General features: G+C 47.2%; 2 protein-coding genes across 4 annotated transcripts in view; one reads left to right on the top strand and one right to left on the bottom strand.

Moving 5' to 3' along the window:
• Window positions 1-550: 550 nt before the first annotated feature.
• Window positions 551-21,856, bottom strand: STK32A (serine/threonine kinase 32A). Of its 2 annotated transcripts, XM_032750818.3 has the most exons (13): window positions 19,329-21,856; window positions 16,651-16,827; window positions 13,805-13,860; window positions 13,016-13,167; window positions 11,398-11,571; window positions 8,852-8,889; window positions 6,855-6,944; window positions 6,219-6,316; window positions 4,916-5,032; window positions 3,018-3,143; window positions 1,923-2,048; window positions 1,516-1,580; window positions 551-1,244 (listed from the first exon to the last, which is right to left on the bottom strand). In XM_032750818.3, the coding sequence occupies exons 2-13, from the start codon at window positions 16,700-16,702 to the stop codon at window positions 1,157-1,159; spliced, it is 1,182 nt and encodes a 393-aa protein (XP_032606709.3). In that variant the 5' UTR covers window positions 16,703-16,827; window positions 19,329-21,856; the 3' UTR covers window positions 551-1,156. The 2 variants fall into 2 exon arrangements, with proteins under 2 accessions (XP_032606709.3, XP_072791485.1); XM_072935384.1 differs by lacking the exons at window positions 13,805-13,860; window positions 19,329-21,856 and having other exon boundaries at window positions 16,651-16,800.
• PPP2R2B (protein phosphatase 2 regulatory subunit Bbeta) overlaps window positions 18,961-27,824 on the top strand; it is a 64,008-nt gene continuing 55,144 nt past the window's right edge. The window contains exons 1-2 of one of the 2 annotated variants that reach the window (XM_072935383.1): window positions 18,961-19,516; window positions 24,344-24,421. In XM_072935383.1, coding sequence (XP_072791484.1) covers window positions 18,976-19,516; window positions 24,344-24,421 — 619 coding nt within the window. In that variant the 5' untranslated portion in view covers window positions 18,961-18,975. Of the gene's footprint in view, window positions 19,517-24,182; window positions 24,222-24,343; window positions 24,422-27,824 lie in introns of those variants that run through there. The other variant, XM_030284046.4, reaches the window with a different exon arrangement.

Here is a 27,824-nt window from a genome sequence, read left to right as displayed (position 1 = left end):
CCACTTCACAGACACATGAGGTGGAGAGGACATTTGCCTTTGGGTCAACAGAAGGCAAAGAGTTCATCACACATTCACTACATTGCTAAGAATGGGAAAAATGTCACATAAGGAGGTGAAACCTCAGGCCTATCAAAGCCTTTAAATAATAGCATCATGCCTGGCATTAACACAGTAGCAATGCTTTGGCCAGTCTCAGTCTTGGAAAGACCACACCAGCAAGACAGTTCCTGCTTAAATCAAGTGTGATTTCAGTGGTAGAGACATTCAAAATACACATTCAAATTCCCCTCTGGTTTTGGAAGCCAAACCCCATCAGATTCAGTGAGCTGCAGTGGTTTAACATGATGGTGAATGTGTTTTTCAGGCTAGACTGGTAAAGCACCTGGATTCACCAGCGCCTTGTTGTTACCATTTGGTGTCCACATCTGTATGCACACTGGCCACTCACCGTGCCAGCCCTGCTGGGTACATGGAGAGAGCACCAACTGGGCAGGAAACCTTTGCTGCCTCCTCCCAGCCAAGGAAGGAGCTCATCTCCTTCCTTGTGAGCTTGTGAGCCTTGTGAGCCTGTGCCCACCCTCACAAGATGTTTGCAGGAGCTGTCTGTAAGCAAAGACCACTTTTGTCGCAATGCATTGGTGAATACCCTGCATCTGGGAGCCACCTCTTCCCCCTGGGGCAGCCAGCCATGAGCCCATCCATGTGGGAATGCCAACCTCTGCAGAGCCCTGAGGTGTGGCATGGCCGTGGGCACCTCTCAGCACAGCAGCTCAGCCTGGGCACACTGCAGCAGCTGCCTGCATGGTGACACCAAGGGCTATGGCACCTGCCAGCCAAGCCAAAATGGTGGGCACCGTCTTAGCCATTGTCTTGTGCTCCCATTCCTGCCCCCAGGAAAGGCAACATAACAGGATCTGAGTCTAACCACCGGTGCCAGTTGCAAGACAGCCCCCACAGCCTCTCCCCCCATGCTCAGGACCCTCTGGCTGTGGCGGGGGAAAGCTGAGGGAGTGGATGCCCCAGCTCTCCTTGTGCCTGGGCTACTGGCAGGGTCCCAGCAGCAGAGGACAAGTCCATGGCCTGACACTTGAAGGTGCATGGGTGGGTGAGCCCCAGTGCCATGAGGAGGTGCCCTGCAGGGGCTGAGCTGTTCTCAGAGGTTGTTGTTCTGATTGTCCTCCCTGTGTGGGTCTCCACTTTTTGCCATGGTCTCTTGGATGCTGTCATGGTGGGGTCTTACCCTTGGAGATAGAAAAGGATGATTGAGCTGTGAGGGAAAGCCCAGGCAGTGCCAAGACCCCATAGAAGTACAGCTGCCTTGGAGCTCCCCACTGCCTGGCTTGAGCTGCCACTCACTGCACAGCTCCTTCAGCCCTGAGTGCCCCAAGCTCCTCCAACACAGGGCCCCCACAGCCCCCTCCACCCAGCTCCCCCAGCCCTGGGCCCCCAAAAACTGTCAAAGGCTTTGGCAAGGGCCAGTGCTTCTCCTGCTGCCTCTGGATCAAAACTTACTTTTCTCTGTTGAAAACAATGAAGTTCCTCTGGAGCATTTCCAGGTGCTTCTGGAGGTGGCTGGCCTTTCACATTGGAATGGAAAAATAAAAGTGATAGGGAATAAATTCACAATTTACACAGGAAAACTTTCCAAGGACAGTTTCAATGACACATGGCAATATGTTTAGGCACAGAGCATCTTTAGCCCTGCAGTGGGGAGAATGGCATTAAGGCTCTCCTCTTGCAGTAAAACAGTGCATACACATTCTGCCCTTCACCAAAGGGAAGATGGGGAGAGTTTTAGGAATAAAGTTGGTCGCAATGGAAAAAAAAAAATTCTGTTCAGTTTACTGTGGTCTTGATAGATGGCAGTCATTGAAAAATGAAAAGCCTCCTTGACCATGCTTGTACCTGTTTGCTCTCACCTGGGATGAGTTGCTTTTGCTTGTGTCTTTCTCCTTAGCCAAGCGCTTTTTTTTTTTGTGAAGAGGTTTGGATTCCAGGATCATTTCTTCCAGTTCAAAGGTTGGGTCACAGTTCAGTCTGCCTTTCTGGAGGGGAGAGAGAAGTGGCCTTAAATGATCAGAGCCTGTCTTAAGGAGTCTCTTATAACCTGGACTGCATCTGGGATCTGAATTTTGTAAAAAAAATATGCACTATTTATAATTGCACATGCAGCCAAGAGCAGTGGCTACACTCCTGATATACTTTATCAGTCCCTTCAGCTACGGGCCATATTCAAGTGTCGCAGTGGCTCCTTTTGTACTCCTGCTTCTACTCTGCCCTTCAGCTGCTTTGGAGTGGCAATGAGGATGAGGACAGTGTCCTGGCTGGGTTGTGCCTTTTTGAGAGTAGCACAACAACCCAGTGGAACTGGTCTTCAAGCAATTCAGAATTGTACCCACCACAGAGAAACCCACCAACAAGGGCGGATATACAATTAACAAATATTCATAGTTTTGCCCAACTTCTGCTGAAAACCAGTTGAAGTAGTTGGACTATTCTTCATAAGGGTTATGTTACTTATGTGCTTTTAATTCAATTTAGAAAGACCCATAAACACAAAGGTAGTGTATGTGCTATTTACTATTAACAATGAGCTTGCTGGGGGAGGCATTGCAGGAGAAAACAATTCTCATAAGATGGATCTCCAGGCTGCTGCTGAGTCCATCCTGGTGAACTATGTTTTTGGATGTGGGGAACAGCACTGCTCAGAGCATGGGTCAGCACGAGAGGGTTCACAGGCACTGCCCATCCCACACAGATGCACAGTCCAGCAGGATGTAGCACCAGTTCTGCAGCCAGAAATTCCAGGAACATTACAAACAGACCATACTAGTTTTGGGGCACCCACACTACAGTCTCCCTCCATTATTCTTTGCTACACATTGAGGGAAGAGACAGCTCTGCCCTGGTCTCTCTTTTCCCCTTGTGACACCTGATGCTTCAGTGGAAATTTGTCAGAATGTCTCATGCCCCAGTGCTGGGTGTGAGGAACCCTTACACTCAAATGGCCTTACCATGGGAATGAATTCTGGCATTATTCTTTTCTGGAGAACAGCATCCCAGTTCACGTCAGACAGATACGGGAAGGACTGGATGTCCTTCAGCTGAGAAAAACGTTTCTCGGGGTTCAGCTCGAGCAACTGCAACAAGAGTTAAATGGAAGAGATGAGACCATCCCCACAGGGCACACATTCTGTGGAGCATGGCTGAGGACACATGGTGCCAGAGACCCCACATCACTGCTGGCATTTGGACCAGCGCCTTTCCTGCTCTGGCTCAGAGTCTCTTCACCAGGGTATGTGACAGGCTCACAAGATCTGCCTCTGTTTATTCCCATTTTTATGAATTACTTTTATCTCCATTGTAGGAGCAGGCAATGAGGCAGTACAGTGGCATTAAACAATTTGTCCAATGTTAAAATAAGCATTTGTTTGGAATGGGGAGTTCCACTCAGGTGTTTGTGTTCTGCTTTTAATACTGGATCAGTAAAACATCCTCTTTTCTCACTCTATTAAAATAATATTCTTATTCCAGTGTGAAAGTATGCCTTCACACTGCTTATTTTCATATTTTTTTAACATTGCTGTAGGAATTACTTGTGTGGAAGGAAAAGTTGAAGTGGTCTCTGTTCAAGGATTATACATTGCATAAACTCCTGACACGTTGCACTCCTAAAATTCAGCAGGCAAACCAGATGATCCAAACCCTTTGGGGAATTCATAGACAAGGTGACCCACACAGCCCTGCTCGTGCTGGCATGCAGCCAGTTGCAAGCACTGTCCCCAGTGCCCAGCTCCCTCTGCAGAGCTCTGGACTCCAGCCCAGCCAGTGCTGCGGGTCTGCGAGGACAAACATCTGCCCGGGCCGGTAATAAAAACAGAAATCCACAGGGGATGGTTGAGCCAGAAAGGAGCCACAGTTGGCTTCATATATAATACATATGGCTGTTAAACCAGATGCAAAGGAACACTGGGAAATTTAAATAATTGTGACATTGTATTATTTATTCACAAGGGAACCTCCATGACTTGCAGCCTTCTGTGGTCCAGAAAAAACTGCCAGCTAGCAACACAGAGGACATCTGCAGCAAATATTCCTGTGTTATTGTTAGGCTTAATGAAATACTGGCTTCATTGAATTTTCAACAAATGGAGATATTCTGCAATTTTCTTCCTGGAAAATACACCATGATTCTGTTTCAGCAAAGAATTGACAACCTCTTTTTGTTAAAATGTTTGATCATCTATTTCATGAGAAATTACAGAATACTTATATATATTGTTTGGAACAAAAAAACTTCATTGTCCACACTTACTTGAAATTAGAAAACTATTTACATACTTCCCTAAAATTTGCTGCCAGGGCTGCTATGCAGGGTGTAAGTGTTCAGCTTTGTTGCCACTGTTAAGCCATAGCCTTGTTTATTGAAGCTATGGCTTCATTTCAAATGGGATTTTAGCATCAAAATTATTCCAGTAATGATTTTGAAGCAATTTTTATAACAGCTTTATTGAAAAAAAATTGCAGTGATGTATAAACCACATGGCATCAAAGGATTTCAACAGTGTCAGCATTTCTTGCAAATATTTCTGTTAATGGGAGAAAATGTTTCTTGAGGATTAAAAAAATGTGCTTCTTGGATTAAATTTATTGACACATATCAATATCTGCTTCTAAGTCAATTAATTCCAGAGTGCAAAGCTATAGAGGAAACTGTGGAAGCCAAGGCTGCCATGTCCTTAGAGAAGGTGCAGCAGCAGCTGCCACAACGGCCAGCCCAGGACGCAGTGCTGCTCGCTGCCCTCACCTTCGTGCAGCTGACATTTATCACCCGGCAGGCTCTCCAAGTAAGTCACCGACCCGGCCCTGACATGTGCAAGCGCTTCCCACCAGGCACCCCCCAGCCCCTCACCTTCCTGATCAGAGCCACCGTGTCCGGGCCCCACGCCGCCGGGTACATCACCGCAGCTGTCCTGAACACGCGAGCCATTTCAGCCGTGGAAGTGTTGGACCGAATGGGATACGGCCTCTGTGGGAAACGCCGCAAGACAAGCATCAATTTATCTGCTTTTCAGACTTCTTGAGAAATCTGGTTAGAGCACAGAAACTTCACACAGTCTCACTGTCCTGTCCCCAGCCTCCTGTGGGATATCTCTCCCTGTGTGACCACGACTCAGTCAAAAAACCAAAATGTCAGCGAGAACCACACTAATAACTAGGTATTTAACAGCAGGACAGGCAGGAGCAAACCCCAGAAGTCAGAGCTATCAGCCAGTGAGAATTTGCTTGGTCTTGTCAGTGTTTTTATCTTACAAGGCTGTGACACATAGTGCTGTGGTTAGAGCACTCCTGCTACTCCCTGTAAAACGTGTTTCAATCATGTTGGGGACAATGCCAGTGAAAAGGAGACAAATATACTCCAACAATAAAATCAGCTCAGAAAAGGATGTCCGAGGAAGGGTCATCAACCTCTGGTGGGCATCAGGATGCAGAGTAACAGTCCCTTTTGCCCTGTGGCCACTGCCATGTCACTGGGACGGGTGAGCCATTGCAGAGGAGCCCCAGGGACTCCTCCTGCATCAACAGGCAGTGTACAGCCAGTGAGTGACAGAGTGACACTTGCAGTGTACAGCACAAGTGAAGTCACCTCCCTGTTTATTTTCCCTCTACAATTCTGCTGATTTACCTGGAGGTAGAACTTAAAATGGCAGAGTGTTTCCATCTTGAAAGCTTTGATTCAGAGATTTTTACCTTATTTTGGGGGGAAGAAGGCAGGAGCACATTAAAAGTATGTTTAAATAATAGTAGCTGTAAATAGTGAGATCAGATGCAGTGTGCTTGATGTGTGCCAGCACTAGATGTACCTCAAAGCCTCCCTTCCCTTCCCCCGCGGAGCAGCCACCCAGGTGCCACCACCTCGCCACGGCTGTGCCATCAAGTATGAGCACATGACGGAATTTCTGCTCCTGCCTTTAGAAACAGTGCCATCAAGTCAAAAACCAACGTGATGCACAGTCCTACCATTCATGCTGTTCTGTATTGCAGCAGCTTCTCTGAGCTTTTACCCTCGATCACAAGAACCCTGGTGAAGATGTGATCTCTGCTTCCTCTGCTGTAGTAAGTCCCAAAGCTTGAATTCAGCTTGGCCATCTCATCTCTGCTCTAAAGCATTAACCCTCCCAGCAGCATGTCCAAAGGCAGAACCACACACATACCCGAGTTCTGAGCAGCTCGTAGGCAGTGACTCCCAGTGACCACCAGTCCACGGCAAAGGAGTAGCTGGTGGGTTTTGTGGAGCTAAACATTTCAGGTGCTGTGAAACACAGGGGGAAAATATTGCCTTGCTGCAACCCCAAGTGGAAATGGATAACACAGAACACCTACCCCCACCCTTCCCGTGCTTCCATGCTCCTGTACCAGGGCCACCCAGTAGCCTCACAGTCCACTCCACTGAAACTCTCTGTGCTTCTCTGCTCCCAAAGCCCAAAAAGAACAAATTCCTTTTACTGACACAGGAGTTGCCTACCATTCATAGTAAATGTGCTCCAGAATAAGCACATTCACTTGACCTAGGCATAAGGTGGCCTAAGTATCTCTTCACCTCCCCTGTGAAGTAGGACACGCACATTCCCCAGCTGCACTGAGGCATTTCTGGGGAGGGACTCCTGTCCCCACCCTGCATCCCCTCTCCAGGGTGCTCCTCACTTCAAACTGTGTATGTTTTGATGTGGATCAGGAAGAAAAGAGTCCCAGCTCTAACCAAAAATGTCTTCACCTGTGTCCCACCACAGCAGTCCACCCAAGCCCACAAAATGGAGATGCAAGAACATGCAGCTGCCATTGGCTCTCACCCATGTAGGGCTTCGTGCCAGCGATGGTGGTGACAGGGCTGTCCTTCGTCAGCATCGTGGCAATATTGAAATCAGTGATGTGCACGTGTCCTGAAAGACAGAGGCTAATGTGTAACAGGCTTGGCTTTAATTTCACACAAGAAATAGCTCTGAATCAGAAATGTACAGTAAAATACTCAATGGAAAGGAGTTTCTGGGTAAAAAAATCTGGTGAGAGAACTGATAGAAAATACTTCAGCTTGCAGGCTGCTTGCAGATGTCTCTTGTTTCAAATATCCCTTTATTTTCCCTCTGGGGAACCAGAAAATGCAAGTTTTCCAAAAAGTAATTTAGTGATGATTGTTTTGAGTCTTCCTATATTTTAGGGTCAGTCTGGGGAAAAAAAAAAGAGCTCTGTGTGTGTCCAAAACTTTCTTAGCTTTTCTAAGTTTGTTGGAATGTAAGACAAACCTTTGCTGCCATGGATGAAGAAAAGGAATACTACAAGTCACAGACAAAAGGACACTGGAGCCAAAGGTATGTCCCCAGAAAAAACACTCTGAAACCTCTGCAAGAGACAGTTAAAAAAATCAGTGTGCAGAGAATAGAGTCAAAATTCACCCTGAATTGTAGCATCATTATAAAAGTAAGTAGGTTGTGTCTTCCTGGGCTGAATGCAGCTGCAGAGATGAACAGAGCCTTTTCCTCTTTTTTTCTCTCTTCAGGGAGTGCTGACCTACATTCCCATGGCCATGGTGATCCCAGCTCCTCTCAGGAAGTTGTATCATCCCAGTCTGAGTGCACAGAGTTTGGGGAGAAAGGTGAAGGGTCCCCAAAGCATCCAGCAGCAAGGGCTGACCAGAAGCAGTCCCACACAAGGTGGGCAGCGTGGAGCCCCGGCAGTGCCAGGTCCCAGCACTTCAGGGGGGATGGGGCTCTCCACGGTCTGTGCAGGGGGCAGCAGCTGGAGAAAGACGAAGCAAGGCAGGACAGGGGCTCCAGCACTGAAGGCAAAGCCACTTTGCTGCCAGCTCCTAAATAAATAATCAACCAGTGTTCTGAACTGAGAGGTCATATGCAGACAGACCGAGTCTGGGCTCGGTGCTGCCAGGCAACCTTGGTCACACACACTCTGTCACAGAGCCAGGCAGTGCCTCCCTTGGGAGCTGCAGCATCTCTGCTACAGCCTCCGAAGTCATAACCAATGCAGGTATGCCTCCTTCCTGCACTGACTTTTTCTCTTCAAGCACCTTGCTCTAGCTGCTAATTAAGATTTCTTACAACAGGACAGTATTTGGCTTTTTAAAAAAATATGAGCTAAAAAAGTGTTTCTCTAATGATTACAAATTAATAAATATCAGACAACTCTTCACTGTGAGATTTTTTCCAGGAAAAAAATGTGACTAAAGAGCCATGCAAGAATATAGTCAAGAGTTTTGCCTAAGAAAACTATAGAAAAACCAATAGCAACATTTATAATGTACTTAGCCCCTAATCCTCTTCAGAACTCCCTCCCCAAGCCAAGTGTTCAAGGAAAAAAAAATACGTGACCAAGGCTTATACATTGCACCATAATTAATTCTCTTTGTGCACAAACCCTGCAGTGACATAAACATTGCCCTTCAAATGATGCATTTTCAGTAAGTTTTAAACAAGAACCAAGAAAATGTTAAAATCGGGTGTTCTGGGCTACTGACCCCAAGCAGCACCAAACATATGGTCCCCGCCAGTGCCTTGTAGGGACACCATCAAGTCAGTCAGCCAAAGGAAGTGTTGGCTAAAACACCAAGGCAACCCCAGAAACACCAGAGCATCACAGGGTGCCCAGTGCCATGAAGGTACAAGACACTGCTCCTCAAAAAGCAAGAAACAGCAAGTGGAGCACAAAAGGATGGGATGATCCTGCTCCCAGCTGGGCTGAGGGATACCAAAGGATGGCAAGCACTGAGACTGCAGCTTGTCTCCTGTCTCCGACTGCTTCTCTACATGTGCATGACCACAGAGCATCTGGCACTTACCATGCTCATCCAGTAAAATGTTGTCGGGCTTGATATCTCTGAGAAACAAAGCAGAGGAGAGACAGCCATTAGCCTAGAGAAGGGACAGAGAACACGGCTGCTGGCATCGCAGGAAAGCCAGCTCTGGGACACTGGCAGAGACCAGAATAAAGATCACTGCACCCTCAGAGCCTCGGGCTCCTCAGCTCCGATGTTCCCGTTTGATTCGGGCGTCAGAGAGTGTCAATCAATCAATCAATCAATCAATCCGCACCAGCAGCAGAGGGTTTGGGTGAGCAGCACTCAGCTAAGACCACCCACAGTTAAGTTAGAATCTTTTTGTTGTTTTCCTCATGTTACTTTTCAATCTATTTCAATACTGTATGAGAAGGGGTCCCCAGTACAAAATATTTTAACATCTTTGTTCTAGATACAAACAGGTTACCCACAGCTTTTATTCCTAAGTAAAAGCACCCCACAAAATAATTCCTATAGCAATGCTGTAAGGAAACACTTTTAACTGAAGGGAGAAAACGTACACCTGATACTGCCACAGTGTCCACCTGAGTGACTTTACAAGCCATTACCTGGCTTTAATGAGCTCATTACACCAGTCCCCATTGAGCACCTGGCCAGCTGATGCCCCAGAGAAAAGGTCCCAGCCAGGAGGCAGGCACCCTGTGCCAACTGGTGCCCCCCACCAGGCCTGGGAGCAACAAGTGAAGAAATGAACAAGTTTAGGATTTTATCTTTAAAAATTCAATCATTAGGATACAATTTGAGTTCTCCAAGCCCCACAGTATAGCTAATTGTCATTTAATAGCTTACAGTTTTCTGGCATCTTGTTACCCAAACAACTTCCAGTGGGTTATAAACACTGGTTCCCTTCCTGGTGCCATCCCATCATACAAGTGAGTATAGGGACAGGCATCATTAGCAGAGCACAGGGCAGTGTCAGGTAAGCAGCTGGTTTTCCCCCTAAGCACAGTGGAACTGTTTCCATTTTTTTAAAAAAGTTAATACTTTTTAATTTCTAGTGTGGCTGTTTCTCATCTTCCTCAGTCTGGCATACAGCTTCTGAAATTACACCAGCACAGTAAGGTCATTCTCAGGATGCAAATAACAGACATAATTCTGGTTATTGTTCATTTGTATATTTCTTTTTTATAAGCTGGTTATATAATTTCCTAAGCTAAAAGATATTAGTATTTCTCTTTCTTTTACATCTAGGTGGGAAATAATTACAGTCTGAGTTTGCTGTCTCTGCACAACTTTGTTCAGCCAAACAAAGCCATTGCTCCCTTGTCTGCTGATGTTCCCAATTACAGTTGTTGCAGTGTAATTGCCTCAGCTGAATCACTTTATCAATCAAATACTATCCCACTGGGTTACCATGTTAATTAAACAACTTGCATTACAGTTTTAATTAAATAACTTGCAAATTTTACAGCCTGCCTTACATGTTTTGTTGTACTTGATTTACCTTAAACACATGCAGCTGTGTGAAAAGCACACTGCAAGCTCACCTGCAGTTTCTCCCACTCCTATTCACACTGGAGCAAAGATCCATGTAGCAAAGCACAAAAGAAGCAGTATGAAAGAGGGGTCCCCGAGGAGGTGGGAGCTGTCCCCCGAGCCTGGCCCCGACTGCAGCAGAGCAGAACTGCTCCGGGCTCTTGTGGCTGCAGGGACAGGCAAGGGGTCATTCTGCCCTCACACTGGACATGGCAGCTGGACACTGCGGACAGGAACAGACACTCACCCTCACCAGCTCCTCACCAGTGTGTGCCTTCCCCACTAACAACCAAGACCATTTCAATTTTACACTTTCCATGCTTAATTCTTATACTGCACAAGAATGCTCATCTGGAGGGGTATTTCTAAATGACGTGACCTTCTCCCTGCAGTTACTGATTCTCATAGACCCTCCCTGACGGCAGCTAACTTGGTTAAATGTTTGGGTCCCTGAGCTCTGCGCTGCCCATGACACCAGCAGATGAGCCACGTGTTTATCCATCCACAGCCAAACCCTGCTCCCCAGACAGGGAACCCTCTGCCTCCTCTGCTATTCTGCAGGCCTTCAAAGGTATGGACAGATCTCATGCATTTTTTTCCACAGGCCATGAGAAATTATGGTAGCCAAAAAGAAACTCTCAGCACTTCTGAAAAGGGATTTACCTCATACAGGAAAAAGTTGTGTTTGGGCCCAGTCCTCATATTTTGGTGCAATACAGAGGGGGGCAAAGGGAGACACCTTCAAGGATGAACACAGGAGTTCTGAGTGCTGACACCTACTCTCCCTGGATGAGGATGGATATGAATGAGTTACAGCTAATTAAAACCTATCCGAGACAATTTTTTGCAGGATCAGTGGGCAATCAAATATGCTATTTCACAGCTACCCTGTCTCTACTGTATATAAAATACTTTTCTGGGGGAAGCCTTGTGTTTCACATAAAAACAAATACACATGGGAGAATATGTTGTTTATCACTTAAGCTTTGATTTGTTGTTTCGTATCAAGGAGGAACAAGCCTGCCCACAGCACAGCCTGTGCCCTGGCTGACCTGTGGATGATGTGCCTGCTCTGCAAGTAGTCAAGGGCCAGCACCAGCTCACAGATGAAGAGTTTCACAGTCCCCTCTTGGAACCGCACATTTTGTTGGAGATGGTAGCGCAGGTCCCCTCCAAGCAGCAGGTCGACCACCATGAACATATCCTCTTCATCCTGGAATGAGTACCTAGAACAGCACACACATGGTTCAAGGACAGAAGCATTGAAAAATGACAGGCAATAAAGGAACATGTGGTACCTCTGGGAATACTCATATTTTCTTGGAATTTTTCACTCCAAATTTCATGACCTTTCCATGTTCCATTTCCCACTGTTTTCACACTTGTGACAACCATAATTTAGTCTCAGATCCATAACAGATTCAGAGCAGATCGTACGAACAGCTCAGGGTGGGCATTCTGCCTTCTCCAAGCACCAACAGGAAGTGACTACAGGAGCAACGCAGAGGAGCCTGGAGCTGACCCCAGCACTGGAGGTCCCTCTGTCAGGCGCCTGTGACCCCCTGTGCTCAGCACAACAGGGGTGCACTGGTCTCTGCTGGTCCTCCATAAGAGATCTCATTTGATGGACTGTGTCTCTCTGAGAGGGGTGACAAGCAGCTATGAGCCCTTTCCTCATGGACTCTTCCTTATCAACACACTGACTGCTTGATGTGATGACCAGCACCACCAGCCAGACCACTGCTCCACACAAAGCTTGTGTCACCCAGAGTGCAGGAAAGACACAGGAATGCTAAAGGCATCCTGAAGCCAAGGATGGCATGGCAAGAACAGAGGCAGGGACACTTGGATGGTTTGCTCCGTACAGATCTCTACATAGACACACCGGTCAGCTTTCAGCTGCTGAGTCAGCTTTGCCTGGAGCTTTGTGTTCAAGTAGGAAAGAAAAGTTTGGAGATATTATGTGGGAGGTATAGCTGCACCTTTACCATTCATACCCCTATAAAAACCACTCTAAATGGCAACAGCAGCAAAATACCAAGGATTCACTGAACTGCACTCAGGTTACAGAAGATTTCAAAAAGGAAGAATTATTCAAAGATTTTTGATCTTCAATGTCTTGCAGACTTTTTTTTTTGTGTGTGTGTGTTTAGCATTGATAATTTCTACTTTATTCTAAAAATAAATCCAATTTCCAATAAATGTAATTACCCATGACCCTAGAGGAATACTGAAACTACAGGATATTGGCCACTTTATCATATAATATGACAGCTCACACCCCTTGGAATGCTACTGGTGTCCTAATAAAATTAAGAAGAAAGAAATGTCAAGGGACAACCAACAAAGAGCCCTGCCTGGCCATTAATCCCATGCTGCCAGAAGTTGCTGATGATTGCAAAGAGCTCCTTTAAATACAGGTGGGGTTATGGTGATAGCCAATACCTGCCTGGGGGACACTGCAAAGGGACACATGAATAAACTCTCTTGTGCTGTCCAAGGGGACAGAAGAGATAACTGCTTAACTAAACAGGATTCCACTGAAACAAGAGCCCCAGTCAGTGGAACACACCAGTTGCTCCCAAGACAGGCTTGAAGCAGATGAGGAGGATCTGATCTCAAAAGTGTCTGTAATTGACTCAACCAGTGAGCCAAGGCACCACCTCTTACCATAAATTAACCAAGAAAGGGTGTTCCAGGCCCTGCATAATCTGCAGCTCCTTGAAAACATTTCTCACTTCATTACGCTCCACACACTTCTGTTTGTTCATGTATTTCATGGCGTACATCTTTTTGGTGTCAGTCTTTTGCACCGCACAGACCTAAGAGAGCAATCAGGGGATAAAACAGAGAGGATTTGTCAGCAAATTTGGGTAGGTGAAACCCAGTGACATGAGTGTTTTCTAGCATCTTTGGCAGTGCTGACACTGCCAGGGCACAGCTCTATCCACCAATACTGCAACACTGGACACTGCCTGGGAATCTCTCTGGAATTTCACCCAAAGAGAAATTGTTGGGGGAATATGAGAGGAAGGAATTTATCATCATAACAAGGGAGACAGGGAATCACAGAGAAGTCAACATTTCATTTAATGTCATTCACTAACCATCGTGTCCATTCCTCCCACACTAGTTCCTGTTGGGAAGAGCCCCCTCCACCACAGAACTACAGGTCAAACACTGGGACCAGCAACTGATCCTCACTTTCCTGAGAAGTGTTACTCAGTTCACAGGTAATCTTCGGCTTTGTTTAAGGGCTACTGGGTTTTGATTTATGGCTATAGAATGGATAAAGATTTGGGCTCTGATTCCTATGTGATTACCAGGAATTAAAGGTCAAGGCTCACTGATAGTTCATGGGCTTTGGTTCTGTACTCTCATGTGAGCCTTCAACTCATCTATTTCCACCCAGTTACATCTCCAGCTGCTCACAGGGTGATTAGTTTCCAAAACACTCACTTTTCCAAAGCTGCCCTTCCCAATAGCTCGTAAAATCTCAAAATGGTCAAAGGTAACTGCAAGAAAGAGCAACATTTCAATATTAAATGGCTGAGCAAACATTTGACGATATCATGTTATTTCTACTTTTTATCCGTATGAGCTGAGAAAAATGAGGGATACCCCAGAAATATTCTGTTCCTTTTGAAGATTTGGGTTTTGTTTAAACTTGGTGTGTTTAACAGGGCTTTTTTTCTCTATGGTTCAGCCTCAAAGGCAAATTCCTTAGGTCAGCCTCTGTCAATGGTGATCAGGAGATCACCAAGTGAACATTCTCACTCTGCCCTCCTGCACTGTCTGTTAGAGATATTAGCCTCACCTTGCTCCTGCTGAGACCAAATGCAAAGCTGACTCCATAAAACCCTTATATCATGTGGAGATATTGCCATTACCTTTGCAGGTATGATGGCACAGTCTAATCATAGCAAAGGTGACAGTGACCAGTTACAGCACTTGGAAGGAATGCAAGCTTTTAGGCACAGATGTCCCTTCTCAAACCTGGAACAGTTGTAAATATCAAAGTAAATAGAAGCTGCTGATTGAGTTTAAACAGATCTGTTTACCCATGAGACCATCTGGGAGAAAGGGTGGTGGATACCTGCAGAATAAAAAGGGAGAGTGAAGATGCTTATCACCTGCAAGCAAAGATGAGGTGATGGTCCACCCTTGGACAAAGCTGATGCTCTGCTTGGTCCAAGGGTGATTTAACCAGAACAGCTGCTGGTGGGCTGCAGAGGACACTGGCAAAGGCCCACAGACTGATGTGTGTCCTTCTCAGCCCGCCACTGTCCTTGCCTACTACCTATTTCTTCTTTACCTTGCAGCAAACTTGGCCAGCTGGGGGAACATCTAGCTGCCATTCCCTGGGACACTTCCCACACCCTTCTGCCTGGGAGCAGCACAAACAAAATTTGGCCTCCTGTATGGTCTCATCTTGACTACACTGGGAATCAGATCACCTTGTAGCCTTGAATCTTTTGTGTGGTTATTCTATTTCATTTCACTTGCTTATTATCCACAACTGTCTGCTCAGAGGAAATGCTGAGAGAAAAATAATCCTGTCACCCCACTTCAGCTGAAGGTAAAGGGAGCCCTTCAAGAAGTTCAAACAGAAATTGTGGTGCTACAAAAAATAGTGAAATTATAGCAACAGCAATTTGGGAAAATAGGCAATAATTGCTAGGACTGGCACTGGAGCACTTACACAATTCATGCTGTTCCACTGACGCTCATGGGTCCCAAAGGAAAAGAGTCCCTGTGGCACAGCTGCAGAGATGGGATCCGTGCCCACCACCTGCTGCCTGGGGGAAAGACCTGCCCATGCCATGGAACAGTGTTTGTTTCCTACTGTACCCAGAAGCTCTTAATTAATTACAATTTTAATTGAAATCAGAATGAGGACAAGATTGTGACATCTAAGGTAATATAGCCTTTGGTCACCAATTTGCAAGATAATGGAAAATTCCCTAGGGGACATCTCTGTTTCAGCTGGGTTTCTCTCCCCTCAGTATATTAAAACATGACTTATTAGAGAAAAAAATGCACTACCACTTTTTAAATTTGTGCAGGGCCATGGAAACAGAACTGCAGTAGTCTGCACACTATGTCAGATTGCAGGAGTGGCCCTGAGCCCACTGAAACCTAACAAACTGACAGTGAACCACCCAACACGGTCAGAACAGGGCCTTTCCTGGCATTATGTTTCTCAGTCACAGAAGCTGGTGCTGTATGAGCACTGAACCCAGAGAGAGACCCAGCAGAGACCAGCCACTCCCAGGAAAATCCTACACCACCCTCAGGAAGGTGGTCAGGAACAGAACTGCTCATTAGCCCAAGCAAGCATAAATGGTTGCTTATGAGAAATGCCAATACTGAGCATTTAGATGCACCAGGAATAAAACCTTCAGGAAAATTTCACAGCACAGATTTCTTTTGCACTACAGAAATGGAAAAAATGTGAAAACCAAAGAAAAACTGTAAGCAGTTGCATTAATAATTTGGAAACTGAAGCTGGTTTTGCTGAGCAGCTGCAGACTGGCAGCAGCACCACATGGCACACTGGAACAGCAGCTGATGGGGCATCCAGCTCTTCGTATGTTTTATGTTTATTACTATGTATTTGTGTTCATCACTATGTATTTGTGTTTATCTACATATGCATATTGTTGTTGTACCTAGGTGAAAGCCCATATGGCAGTCAGCAAGCTGACTCATGCAACAGCAGATATATTTATGGAGCAATCTTTTAATGACTGTCTCTGTAATCTTGGCAGCACAGCGACCCTGGCCTCCAATACTGCTCCCAGCAGTAGTTTTCCAACCCCTTTTCCAGCCAATCTGCAGGCTTGGCCTCCCAGTGCCTGCGGGCAGTCCTGCCCAGCTGGGCAGCCACCAAGGACACCCATGGGAACATCCATCGCTCCAGTCACTTCCCCACCATACTTCCTAGCACTCCTCCCTGCACTGGGACCTCCAGAATAGACCTCTCCAGCCTCCAGAGCTGCAGCGTTCCGTCCCTGCCTTCGAGTGCCTGGCAGGGTCCCAGGGACTCCTCAACACCAAAACTCTGCTGACAGTTTTGCTTTCAGAGCTGCTGGGAGTGGAGGCAAAAGGGACCCCAACGCCAGACCGCAGCTCTGCAGGGACCACGGGCACGCGACTGCTGCTACTGCTGACCTGCACACACCTCTGCTGACCTGGGACACCCAGGCACTGGCAGCCTCAGCACAGGTGCTGGCTACCACCCTCACAGTCAGTCTGCACCAGAGAACTCCGCAGCCCCAGACAACAACAGGAAAGGTTCTTACCATCCTCATTCCCATCAAAGGGTGGTGACTTGCTGGAGGTGTTTGCCCCCATGGTGTGCTCAGCCCAGGCTCAGCACCCTCTGCTCCTCTGGGTTCTGCTCCCACACTCGAAGCCTCTGGGACAGTTCCACTGTGGGTCAGTTCTGTCAGACCTTGGCAATGTCCTGCTGACGCATCCTGCAGAAGGCAGGAAGCAAAAGTTCATCATTTACAGCCTACAAATGTCTCACTGGAGGTTCTCTGCTCTGAGGACAAGACTGACTGTCAGGAAAAAGCACATTGCAATGGAGCTCACTACAGAAGCCAGTAACACCATAACCTTGTAACTCAGATCAGGACTGCTGCCCGCTTCAGGAAGGGTAGGAACAAACCAGCAGACCCAAAGATCTAAGGATCTGGCTGATGTTTTCTGTATCATCCAGCCTGTATTTTGTAGCTTCAGAGATGACTAATTGTAGTGAGGCCAATATCGAAAATAAATGGACATACTGACTTGGCTAGATAAACCCAAAAGCCACTTTTGACTAATGAGGCCATGTTGAAGGGTAAAAGCTATGGAAGAAGAAACTCAAAATGTCAACCTTTTGATTTAAACTGTTACACAAGTCTTTCATTTGGGAAAAAAATCATACCATTCTGGTATTTTTAATGAAAAGATTCCAAGTAAAATCAGGGTATAGTTTCCACTCAGGTTCTTCAGATTTTTTTTTTTTTTTGGATATGAACGATGAACAGAACAGCAAACCTGATTTCTGGCTTGATGCTGGCTGCAGTGACTGGATTTCCTCTCCCACTGCAAAGAGACAGGTCTGGTCATTAGCAGGGATCACAGAAATTTTCCAGTCTCTCCTGACATGTATGGGAATACTGAAGTGTAGAACTCTGTAGAGTTTACTGACACTTGAGAGAGCCTGAACACTCTCTGTAAGGTACAGCAGCCACTATAATTTTTCAGCGTTTACATGCAATGCTCCTTTATGTGCTTGTTTTTGATACTGACATCCCTGTGACAACTTTATTCTTTGTTTCAAGTACAAACCCTTAAAAGAACAAAATGAGGGAGTACCAGTGCAGCAAGATCTGGACTGGGTCCAGCCCAGAGCATTCTCCAGGGCATTCGTACATTCACTGAACATTTTCTCAGATCTACACTTTGGAGATGCCGACTAACTAACTCCACTTCTATAAATTAAAAAAATTATGGTACTGAAACAGAAAAAGGAGGAATCATAAGAAAAATGTTGGAGAAAAGAGAATTACGGGGAACTGGGACTGTCACGGGATACAATGAGTTACCCCACCAGCTCCTTTTCTCCAGCTAATCAAAACAAAATCTTAATTTCCCATCTCAGAACTGAAACAAGATCCAGCAATAAAACAAATGAAGCAGCAAAAGTTTACAATTCCCATCAGTGCTTCTGTCAGAAGCAGATAGAGCCTTCAATTTCAAACAAAGCCACAGCAGTAACTCTTTTTGAGCCCCAAAATTTACTCTTCAGACTAAAAATAGACCTGCAGATGCAACAGCCATAAATCAGGTTTCTGTATCACAGGTTCCCAAGGAAACTTCCTTGCTCAGCAGTTTGGAGCCAAGTTCATTTTTGAAAATACATCAATACATACAAGCTCTGAGGAAGGAGCGCAGATATTCCTTGAAGTTAAGCTAGCCTGAGTAATAATTACAAGGATTTGCACCTTTACAAAGTGTAGCCGGGGGATGGAAATGATAAATATTTTACTGTTCCACGCTGCAGAGTCACAAAACTATTAAAATCATTACTTTTCCTGGGGCCAAATTTACTAGTGCTTCCATGCTAACAGCATGCTCCGTCGGACCCTGGTTCCATCAGCAGCGGCAGCAGCTCCCCTCGCAGCTCTCCCGGGGATTTACGGGAAGGCACTGCTGGGCAAGCCCGGCTGCCAGCCCCGAGTCCGCAGCACACCCGCACATGGCCGAGCACGCCTCAGTCACAACAGATTCAGGGAAACACCACGCAAAACTGAGGAACGCAGCCATCTGCGTGGTTTGCAGCCGTGCGACGAGCAGGATGTGCTCTGAGGGAGACGGGAGCGCAGCGATCGGGATCAGGGAAGGACTGAGGGAAGGGCTGGATGCTCAGCAGAACGATGGGCACCGGCAGCACCGGTAGATTCATCCCTGATGGAGGCTGCCGAAACCCTGGAAGGGGACGGCTACCTGCAAATGTTCACAGACAATTTCTCTCACCACCTCTGCACTATCCTGCTCCGCCGAGGAGCTGGGACTGGGCGGTGACACAGCCCGGAGGGACATCACCCTGAGCTTCGGTCCCAGAGGAACCAACGATGACCCTGAACTCCCTCGCGGCCACAACAGCGTTCGGGAAGGACGAGGGGACGCGCCCTGAGTTTTCCCGTCAGTGCACGGGGCGTCTCCTGTGGAGCTATGGGTGTCGGTTCTCCTCGCAGCCAGGTCTCCGGCACCGCGGCCCCCAGCCCAAACGCGCTGCGGGTCCCGCACGTCCCGAGCCGCCGGCAGCAGTGGGAGACCTCCTCTCCGGTCCGCCGGCAGCAGTGGGAGACCTCCTCCCCGGTCCGCCGGCAGCAGTGGGAGACCTCCTCCCCTCGCCCCCCGCCCAACCCCGCCAGGGACAGCGGATCAGAGCCCGCTCTGCCCGCAGGACCGGGCAGGCGCCTACCTGGGGCAGCGGAGCGCAGGGACCGAGCAGCCGTCGGCCCGGGGGGCACCAGCCTGCGGAGGAGAGGAGCCGGGGGCGACGGAGGAGCCGAGGAACCGGCCGGGCCGGGCCCCCGGTGGCGGCGGGAGGAGCCTGCGGCGACACTCGCGTGGGGCCGCGCCACGGACACGCCGCCGCGCCGCCAGAAGGTGTCCGTGTCCGTGTCCGTGTCCCTGTCCCTGTCCGTGTCCCTGTCCCTGTCCGTGTCCCTGTCCCCGCCCTGTGGCCAGGAACGACACTCCCTCTGATGGCCCCACCGCCCGAACCCCTCTGCCGCCCCTTGCTGCGGGGTTATCCTTTCTCTCCTGTAAGCCTCGTGCCTTGCCCTCCGTTGTTTTTGGAAGGGGGATGCGGGCTCCGCCTTCGGTGCCCGGGTGCATCGAGCCCCGCACCCGCCTCGGGGGACAGCTGGCAGAGGGCGGTCCCGTCGGAGCCTCGGTCACTCAGGTAAGGCCGGGGTCACGCTGCCCGTTCGCATTCCCCTGAAAGGATCCATAAGAGAGACACCACATTTCCCACCCCATTGTCCATACTCTCCGGACACTGGCTTTTCTCCTCTCATTCCTGAATGCCAGAAGCAGGTTTATACTCCCAGGGCTCTTAAGGAAGAGCAGTCCTTGCCCCAGGACAGGCAGAAGTCAGAGCAGTTACCCAATTTTAGCCATTTTATGTACTACTTAGAGAATAACCAATAAGCTGAAACACAGCTGGGACTCTCCTAAACTATCTAAAGCAATTCAGATCGTCTGAAATACAGACCCATGGACTGCAGAGGGAGAAAGAGGCTGGGTTCCTGCAGAGCTGGTTTGGGCCAGGGGACATCTGTCCTCAAACCCAGCTCTGAGGTGAGGACACATACAAGGGCTCTGGGGGCAGGTGAGTTCCACATCGGGACACCAGGCTCCTGTCCTGGGAAATGACCTGCACAGCCTTACAGCAAGGATGGGGATCCAGCAGTTACCACACAGAAACCAAGTAACAACGTGGTTTAAGGTAAACCATCTGTGGTGAGTAGGATAAGGTGTTCAAGTTGCAGGGAATTGTTAGTGATTCGTCTACAGCTCCAGAATCAGGAGATGCCCAAGATTTCCTTCCCAGCCCAAGACCAAACTCTACCTTTTAGAGGATCCACCTGTGGTTTTCTGTCTTTCATTTGGGAAGGAGCTTTTCCTGAATAGACTAAAATTTGCTGGATGAAGAATCATTTCTAATTGACTTTTCATGTGAGCGACTTACATGAAGCTTGAAAATTTTTATCTCAAGTAATTAGATTTTTTTTTCTAAACATTATTATTCTGATTTTATTTACAGCAAAAGCTATAATCCAGGACAAACCCAGTAAAACTAGTGGAATCAGTAGTGGAAATATTAAAAAAGTAGTAGTCCAGAGTTGTTCTGTACAGTGGATTATCTGGAAAGTTTCAGCATCTTGTATGTCGGCAGAAATGAAATATTAAAGTCTAATTATTGAATAGGCGAAAGAAACAGCAAATGACAGAAGGCAGATCTGCAACAGCTCCTCTGAAACAGGCAACTCTGTTCCCCACTGGGCAATGGGAAAGCGCATTCTGCTTGGTGCAGCAGGAGGATTAATTTTCCATGGGAAACAGAGAGCTTTGTGTCCCAGAACTGGGGCTTTGGTCTGCAATAAAAAGACAGCACACTTAGGAAGAAAATCAGTGAAACATATCCCCCAGTTTTCTCAAGAAATAGAGCTTTTCTACTGTGTCAGCTCAGAAAGAAGAGACATGTCTCATGCTGAGGAATTTTTTCACTCGTACTAGAAAAAGAAACTCAGGGGAGTGAAGTGGTCTCTCTGTCACCCGTCATGCACAACAGCCACTGCCAGCTTTCCTGGCTTGAGGAATGGGAGCGCCGTGGTGGATCTCTGGTGCCTTCTAATGGAGAGGAGGCACGGCTTATCCCTCTCCTCCAAGAGGCTCCTGCCACCAACCCATAGACTCTTCCAGCACATAAACCCCACCACTACCCCAGCCTGGGCATGCCAGACAAACCCCTGGGTTCTGCAAAGGTAAGAGGGGGCAAAGCCCCTAATGGCTGCCACTGAATTAAAATATAATTTTTATAAGTTTTCTTCACCTTTACAATTTTAACTATTCAGCTACCTATACTTTTAGTTCAACTATCAAACTAATTTTTTTCAATGGCTTAAAAAACAGAGAAGTTTTGCTATACTTATTCTATGTATTTTCTGGAACCATAAGTATTAAAGAAGTGAAATTAAACTGAGCAGCCATAACTCAGCTGTAATCTTCCAGCAGACATTAACATTATGGTATGCTTGTAATGTGCTAGGTTTCAATACCCATTACTGGCATCTCCTGTGATTAAAGTGGGCTCACCTTCACACACTGCCCACAGCTCCTTACTGAATGAGAATTGTCTTGTAAGCTTTGCAGGCAGCTGCCAGTGCCAAAGTGTAGGAATTGATATACATACTTAATCAAGGTTAAAACACACTGCAGGCTGTGCAGGGGTGTGGACCACCCAGAGCTCCCCTCCTGTAGCAGGGGCTGTCAGGGATTAAGTGTTTTCTGGATGGGCAGATCTGCCCCTGGTGCCTTATCTCATTCACAGTTTTCCTGGCCCCTGACTCAGCACTGATTATGGCATCTGCACCCACTCTGACACATGCTGTGAGGTGGCTGCTTCTGAAAATAGCTTGAACATCCTTTTCACAATGTAAACCACAGTGTCCAAGAACCTGCATTTTAAAAAACACCAATCCCAGCAAGATTTCTGCAGAGTCTGAGCTCCATTTCAGAGAACACACTGAGGAATGTCTTTTCCTGGCTGCAGGATGTGAAGCACTAGGGTTTCTCAGCTAGGGGTCACTCGAATTTAAGGCAGGACAGGACTTCAGAATCCAAAGTGACAGCTCTCCTCCAGCAAGCTGGGTTGTTAATAGTGGCGAACAACTTCTCATTGCAGAGAAATGGAACTCATTAGTTAACACTGGTTCATTGTCACACAAGGTGACAATAGGTGGCTGGATGTAGAAGCGTTCCTCCTGCTTCTTTTCACTAGTATGTATCAAAATCTCTCCCACTGGGACAGGATCCCTGTGTCCATTGTTCACTCCCATCAGCATTCCAGGCTTGTTGTGTGCACCTCAAACAGGTGCTCTTCCCCAGCATTTGGACTTGTTCAGTCCCAGGGCTGGATGCAGTACAGATAAAGCTAATCAATAGCCATGTGCAGCCTTTCCCCAGGCATATCTGATTTTTAAAAGATTTCTTCAAATTCTTAGAATGAAAAGGCTTTTAGTGTGCATGCTAGCAAGAGAGAGGCCAAGCTTGCAGGCAAGATTTTCCTATACATCAATATCATAGACATGTACTTCATTAGTGAACTTCCATCCTTAAAGCAAGAACTGGTGTGCCAAGAGAAAAACTCCAAAAATTACAGGAGAGGTCTGAATGGTCCAGAGGGAAATTTCACAGATTAAGTTAGCAACAAATCTTAAAAAACACAACAACTTTCTTTAAATCTCCATCTCCATCATATGAAAAGAGGGCTCAGTTACTACAGGCTTTTCCCAGACTGGTGTCTGCAATAGTGCAGTGTTTGTGCTCTGGAAGTCCAGCGGTACCAAGGGCTAAGAAATCCTGTCTGCTACTGCCAGCACTTCCAGTGCAAAGCAGGAATAAACCATTCCTGGTGTCAGTGTGAGAACCACAGTGGTGAGGACAGGAACAAATCCTGTCAGAGACTGTTGGGCAAAAAATATATTGATCAGCAATGTTTATGAGAGTGAAGATGTGAGGCAGAGCCCTGCAAACTGCCCAGATATTAGACTCACTGTCACTCTTATCAAAGCTGCTGCCCAAGCTGCAGGAAGCACCACAGAGCCTCTGGAAAATGGCCATCTCCTCATTGCTACAGCATATTCCATATTGCTTAGTCATATCCCCTACTGGACATAGTCTCCCAACCCTGTGTTTTCCTTTTCTTTTGTAGAGAAGTAACAAGTCTGTGTCTCTGTGGCATGACCCCAGGCTGAGCCCAGTATCACACTTGCCAACTGTGAAATACCTACATTTTCTGTTACACATTTCACCTGTGTGTGAAACAACTGAGATGAAATTGACTGTTCCTCATGGCTTCATTTTCCTGCTTTCTTCATGCCTGGAAATTCTTTGAGATAAAATGTGTGTATGATGAAAGGAAAAAAGTTGTCCTTTGAGGCAGTGGATTTTTTTGTGGAATACTGAAAACTGTGTTACAGAAAGGGAAATTCTGCTGAGCTGTCAAGGAAACAAGGAGCATTGGTAGATGAAATCCTAATTTCTCTCAGAGAGTCTTAACACAGAGTATTGCTGCAGCAGCAAACACAGTTGAAAGCACTACAGCTTAATAATATGTCTTTCAATAGAAAAGTCTGTAGTAGTCTTTTAAAGCAGCTATAAGGCAATTGTGATTGCAGGCAGATTTTGAAGAAAGTGTTATGGTATATGTATTGTAAAGCAGCTCCATGCTGCTTGGGTTCATTGCCAAGCAGTTCAGAACTACACTGACCACAAATGTGAAAAACAATTTCTTGTGGTAGTAGGAGCAGCTTCTTTTTTCTTGTTTTACTCCTTCTTTAACTGTGTGGGAAATGACTGGGAGCATTAGTATTCTGACAGAGGGAGGCTGTGACAAAGACCATGATTTCAGGGCCTCCTGACTTCTGTGCTGCTGCCAGTGATGTGGAGGGGACTGACTCTGATGGCTCCACTTCCCAACAGCCCTGCCATGGCACGAGAGAACAGAGGGTGATTCATAAGGCAGGCATGCTGCTCTTGGCTCTGCAGGGCTAGCTCTGCGCTTTGCATGGAACTATGACACCAGGTGAGCAGCTATTTATCTTCATGCAGAGATTGCACTTTGTGTGTGCACGTGCGTTCATTTAAAAAAGGACAAGCTATGTACCAATGTGATTGTTTCTTCTTTCTGAATGTGTTTTCTGGCAGGATTTGGAAGCCTCATGCAGGATGTGCTGTGGTGCTTCAGTCAAGTAAAAGGAACTATAGATGCTGGGGTGGCAGAATGTAAGTTTATTTTTCCTTTTGTTGCTGTGACCAAAAATAACTTGTCACATACATCTTGCCTAGCTGGTGTGCAGGGAGGTCTTTTGCGTGTTGTTGGGAGCTGCTGGGACAGAGCTAAGCCATGCTCCTCGGTTTCTGCCCTTGTTATGTACTTGTGCATCTGAAAGAGATGGGCCTCTTAAATTAGCTATTGATCCAAGAATTAATTTGAGGGCATTATAGCTTAATCATTGCAATAGCCTTTGAAATAGATTTTCTTTTGGTTTTCAGCTGTTATTTAGAGTTTTTCATGGTATAATGAGACAGCTTCTCCCACTATAACCTTTATCAGAATCAGTTCTGGAACTGAGATGGACTATTAGACATTCTCCTTATATTTTTTTGCGGTCCATGAAATGTGATGACCTTTTTAAAAGTACAGTCTTTTGAGACTAAGAGGACTGAGTCGGCCCAAGCCCCTGAGAGCAGAGCTCTGACTTCTCCTGGTGGGAATGAAGCTCTGCTCTGCCTTGAGCACAGTCACCTGTCCTGCTTCAGTGGCAGTTCTGTTATGCTGCTTTTGCAGAAGAGGGTTTCAGTCTGTAATCTCTAGAGACTACATTGGGGCACATCACTCTGAAGAATATCTAATAATTTATTAAATTTCTAGAGAAAAACACCACCATAGTGATTAAAGCCAAAATATTTTTTACTGATGTTTTGTTTTGTTGTTTTGGTTTTTAAATTATTTACAAGTGTTTTGAGTTTTACTGTAGAATCTGCAGATCATTGTAACTGGTCAGGAGTACTTGTTTGCTACTTTAGGATTAATGAAATATTAGGTTGCATCTCTCACTCTTTATTCTTTTATTAATGTAACCACTTATCAGCTGAGGGCTGTAAGCTTTATTTTTTTACCACTGGAGACTTAGTGGATGAACCCAGAGGCATGATGGCAGGAAAGGAGCCCTGCGATTTTTTTCTTGGGGTAATCTGGGCTCAAAGAACAGTAAAGGCTAATGAATAATACTTAAAAGCTGCATTCAGTAAAACTAGTAATTAAAAGGCCATGCCATTGGTGCATTCAATCTGAACAGGCAAAAACAGCATGACCATGACTGAGGAGGAAGCTCACACAAGTGTTACATGTGGGATGGGCTTTAGTTCTTGTGCTGGTTTGCGTTGGCATGTGAGTGTACATGTGTATAGGTACTAATGTGTGTACATGAATTAAGCCATAAATATGGTATTACAGATGCCTCACCTTCATCAGAAGTTTATCCATAAATTGTTACTATTATTCTAGTCTTTGCAACACATTTTTGACCTTCAGAACTCTTGCTAATATCCAAGCATCCTGACCTTGCAGAATGTGATTTCTTTAGTGACTAGGAAGCACACAGCTGTGCATGGTCAGGTGAGAAGAGATGTTACTTTTATTACAATGCTCTTTGAATGTAGTAGAGCCTACCTCCTTCAGCAGGATGGACTGTCATTCTGGCTTTGAAATGATATTTCAAATGTTGCCAACAATAATTCTGCCATTAATTTTGTGGTAATTGTGTGCTCTTATCCACACAGAAGCTGCACAAACAAATCTACATAAACCACCTAATTTTGTTCTTTCTTTGTTCTTTGCTTTGACTTGGAGAATGGTGTCACAGTCCATGATACTTGTCCCAATGAAACCAGGGGAGTAATGGATCCTTTAACTAAAGCAACTGTGGGAATGAATGAGCTCTCTTGTGCATAGATGGGAGGCCTGGGACATCTTTCAGCTGCTCAAACACTGATTTCAGTGTTAAATGTGACGTACATGATATTACTGACTGCCACTGTCATATCACAGTGCTTTGAACCACATTTCAGTAAAGCAAACAGGTTTTAGAGACCTTGCCTTATTCTGATATACTGGCTATTAGGAGTCTACTGTAGAAAACGGGTTAGGGCGAACTTTAGAGGTGACACCTGCTCGAGGCTGCGGCGGTGCGGGGGCGGCTCGCTCGGCTCCGGGGTGCGGCAGTGCCAGGACACGCGTCCGTCCCTCCGGCGCCGCTGGTCCCGGGATGCGCCCCCGGTGCGATGCGCCCTGCGCGGCCCCGACGGCGGCTCCCGGCGGCCGCGGGGGCTGCGGCGGAGCGGGGCGGGCCGGGGCGGGCCGGGGCTCTGCGGATCCCTGCGGGGCCGGGCGCGGGGCGCCGGGCGGGTGCTGGCGGGCGGGACGGGCTTAGTCAGCGCTGCCGGCCGTGCCGCACCGATGCGGCGGGGCCGGGCCGGGCGAGCCGGGGCGCTCCGCTCCGGCAGCAGCGCGGGGTCGGACAGCCCCGCGCGGGCCGGCGCTGCCGCTCTCCCCGCCGCTATCGGTCCCTGGTCCGTGTCCTAGCTCGGTCCGGCGCGGAAGATGAAATGCTTCTCGCGGTACCTCCCGTACCTGTTCCGGCCGCACGGCGCGCTCCGCTCCGCCAGCTGCCACGCGGAAGGTACGCGGGGCGCGGGGGCGCGGGCGGGGCCGCCGGTAAACGCCGAGCCGCGGGACCGGCGCGGCAGCTGCGGTGACGGGGCTGCACGGCTCCAGGGCGTGTAGTTTGTAGATGTGGCCTTAAACGCATCCGCATATTCCCGAGGAAATGGAGCAATCCTGCCGCGCTCTGCCCGCCTCCGGTCAGCCGACCCCTCTCCCGCCGTCAGCAGAGAGCGTTTCCAGGTCTTGGCGAAACAGCTCTGCAGCAATTTGGGAAAAAGAAAATGTTCTCAGCAGTGTTTCAACTTTGCATTTCCATCGTAGGAATGCAAAGTAGCGGGATGTGTTTGCCGAGACTTCCGTGGGACTCTCGCAGCGGAGAGCCCATTCTTGCGGATTCATCCCCGTGCGACGCGGTGTGAGAGCTGTCGGACGGGTCTACGGATCACCCGCAGGCACCAAACAGCTCCGTGGGATTTACATTCCCGGCACTGCTGCTCCCCTTGTGGAACCACAGCAGTTTTCCTCATTTGCCCTAAACAAAATCAGTTAATGATGAAAACCATCACCCTGTCACCCAGTTTTGTGCAGACCCATCAGTCTGTGAACATGACTGAATTGCCAATCTGACCCAAGAGGAAAATCCAGGCGAACGCTGGAGGGATGTTTGGTTGCTGAGGGTGTGGAATGGAAGGAGCAAGCAAGGAGCACTTGGCAGCAGACGATGACACTCCAGGCTAAATTATTACAGCTACTCGGGTTGCTGTAGTTCAATCCAAGCAGACAGTATAAACTTTTTAATATTTTCTCTGAAGCTCTAAGCAGATCAAATTATCCAAATAGATATCTGACTCTGAACTTCATTCTTTGAGAATTTTCCTGAAGATTTCTTGTTTTCACGTTGACTTTATCTAAAAGTACAGTTCCTTAAGATATCCTGAACAAGTCACTTCTTGATTATTG

The sequence above is a fragment of the Taeniopygia guttata genome, chromosome 13, assembly GCF_048771995.1.
Source record: "Taeniopygia guttata chromosome 13, bTaeGut7.mat, whole genome shotgun sequence".
Classification (NCBI taxonomy): Eukaryota; Metazoa; Chordata; class Aves; order Passeriformes; family Estrildidae; genus Taeniopygia; species Taeniopygia guttata.
Note: the sequence above shows the minus strand (reverse complement) of the source record. Positions and strands in the feature narration are given on the sequence as shown.

Coding starts and splice junctions, on each gene's coding strand:
- STK32A (XM_032750818.3), bottom strand. CDS start 16,702: ATGGGGGCAAACACCTCCAGCAAGTCACCACCCTTTGATGGGAATGAG. Junction 3,144..4,915: donor CGGTGGCTCTGATCAGGAAG/GTGAGGGGCTGG, acceptor CTCTTGTTGCAG/TTGCTCGAGCTGAACCCCGA. Junction 1,245..1,515: donor ATTGTTTTCAACAGAGAAAA/GTAAGTTTTGAT, acceptor TCTATCTCCAAG/GGTAAGACCCCACCATGACA.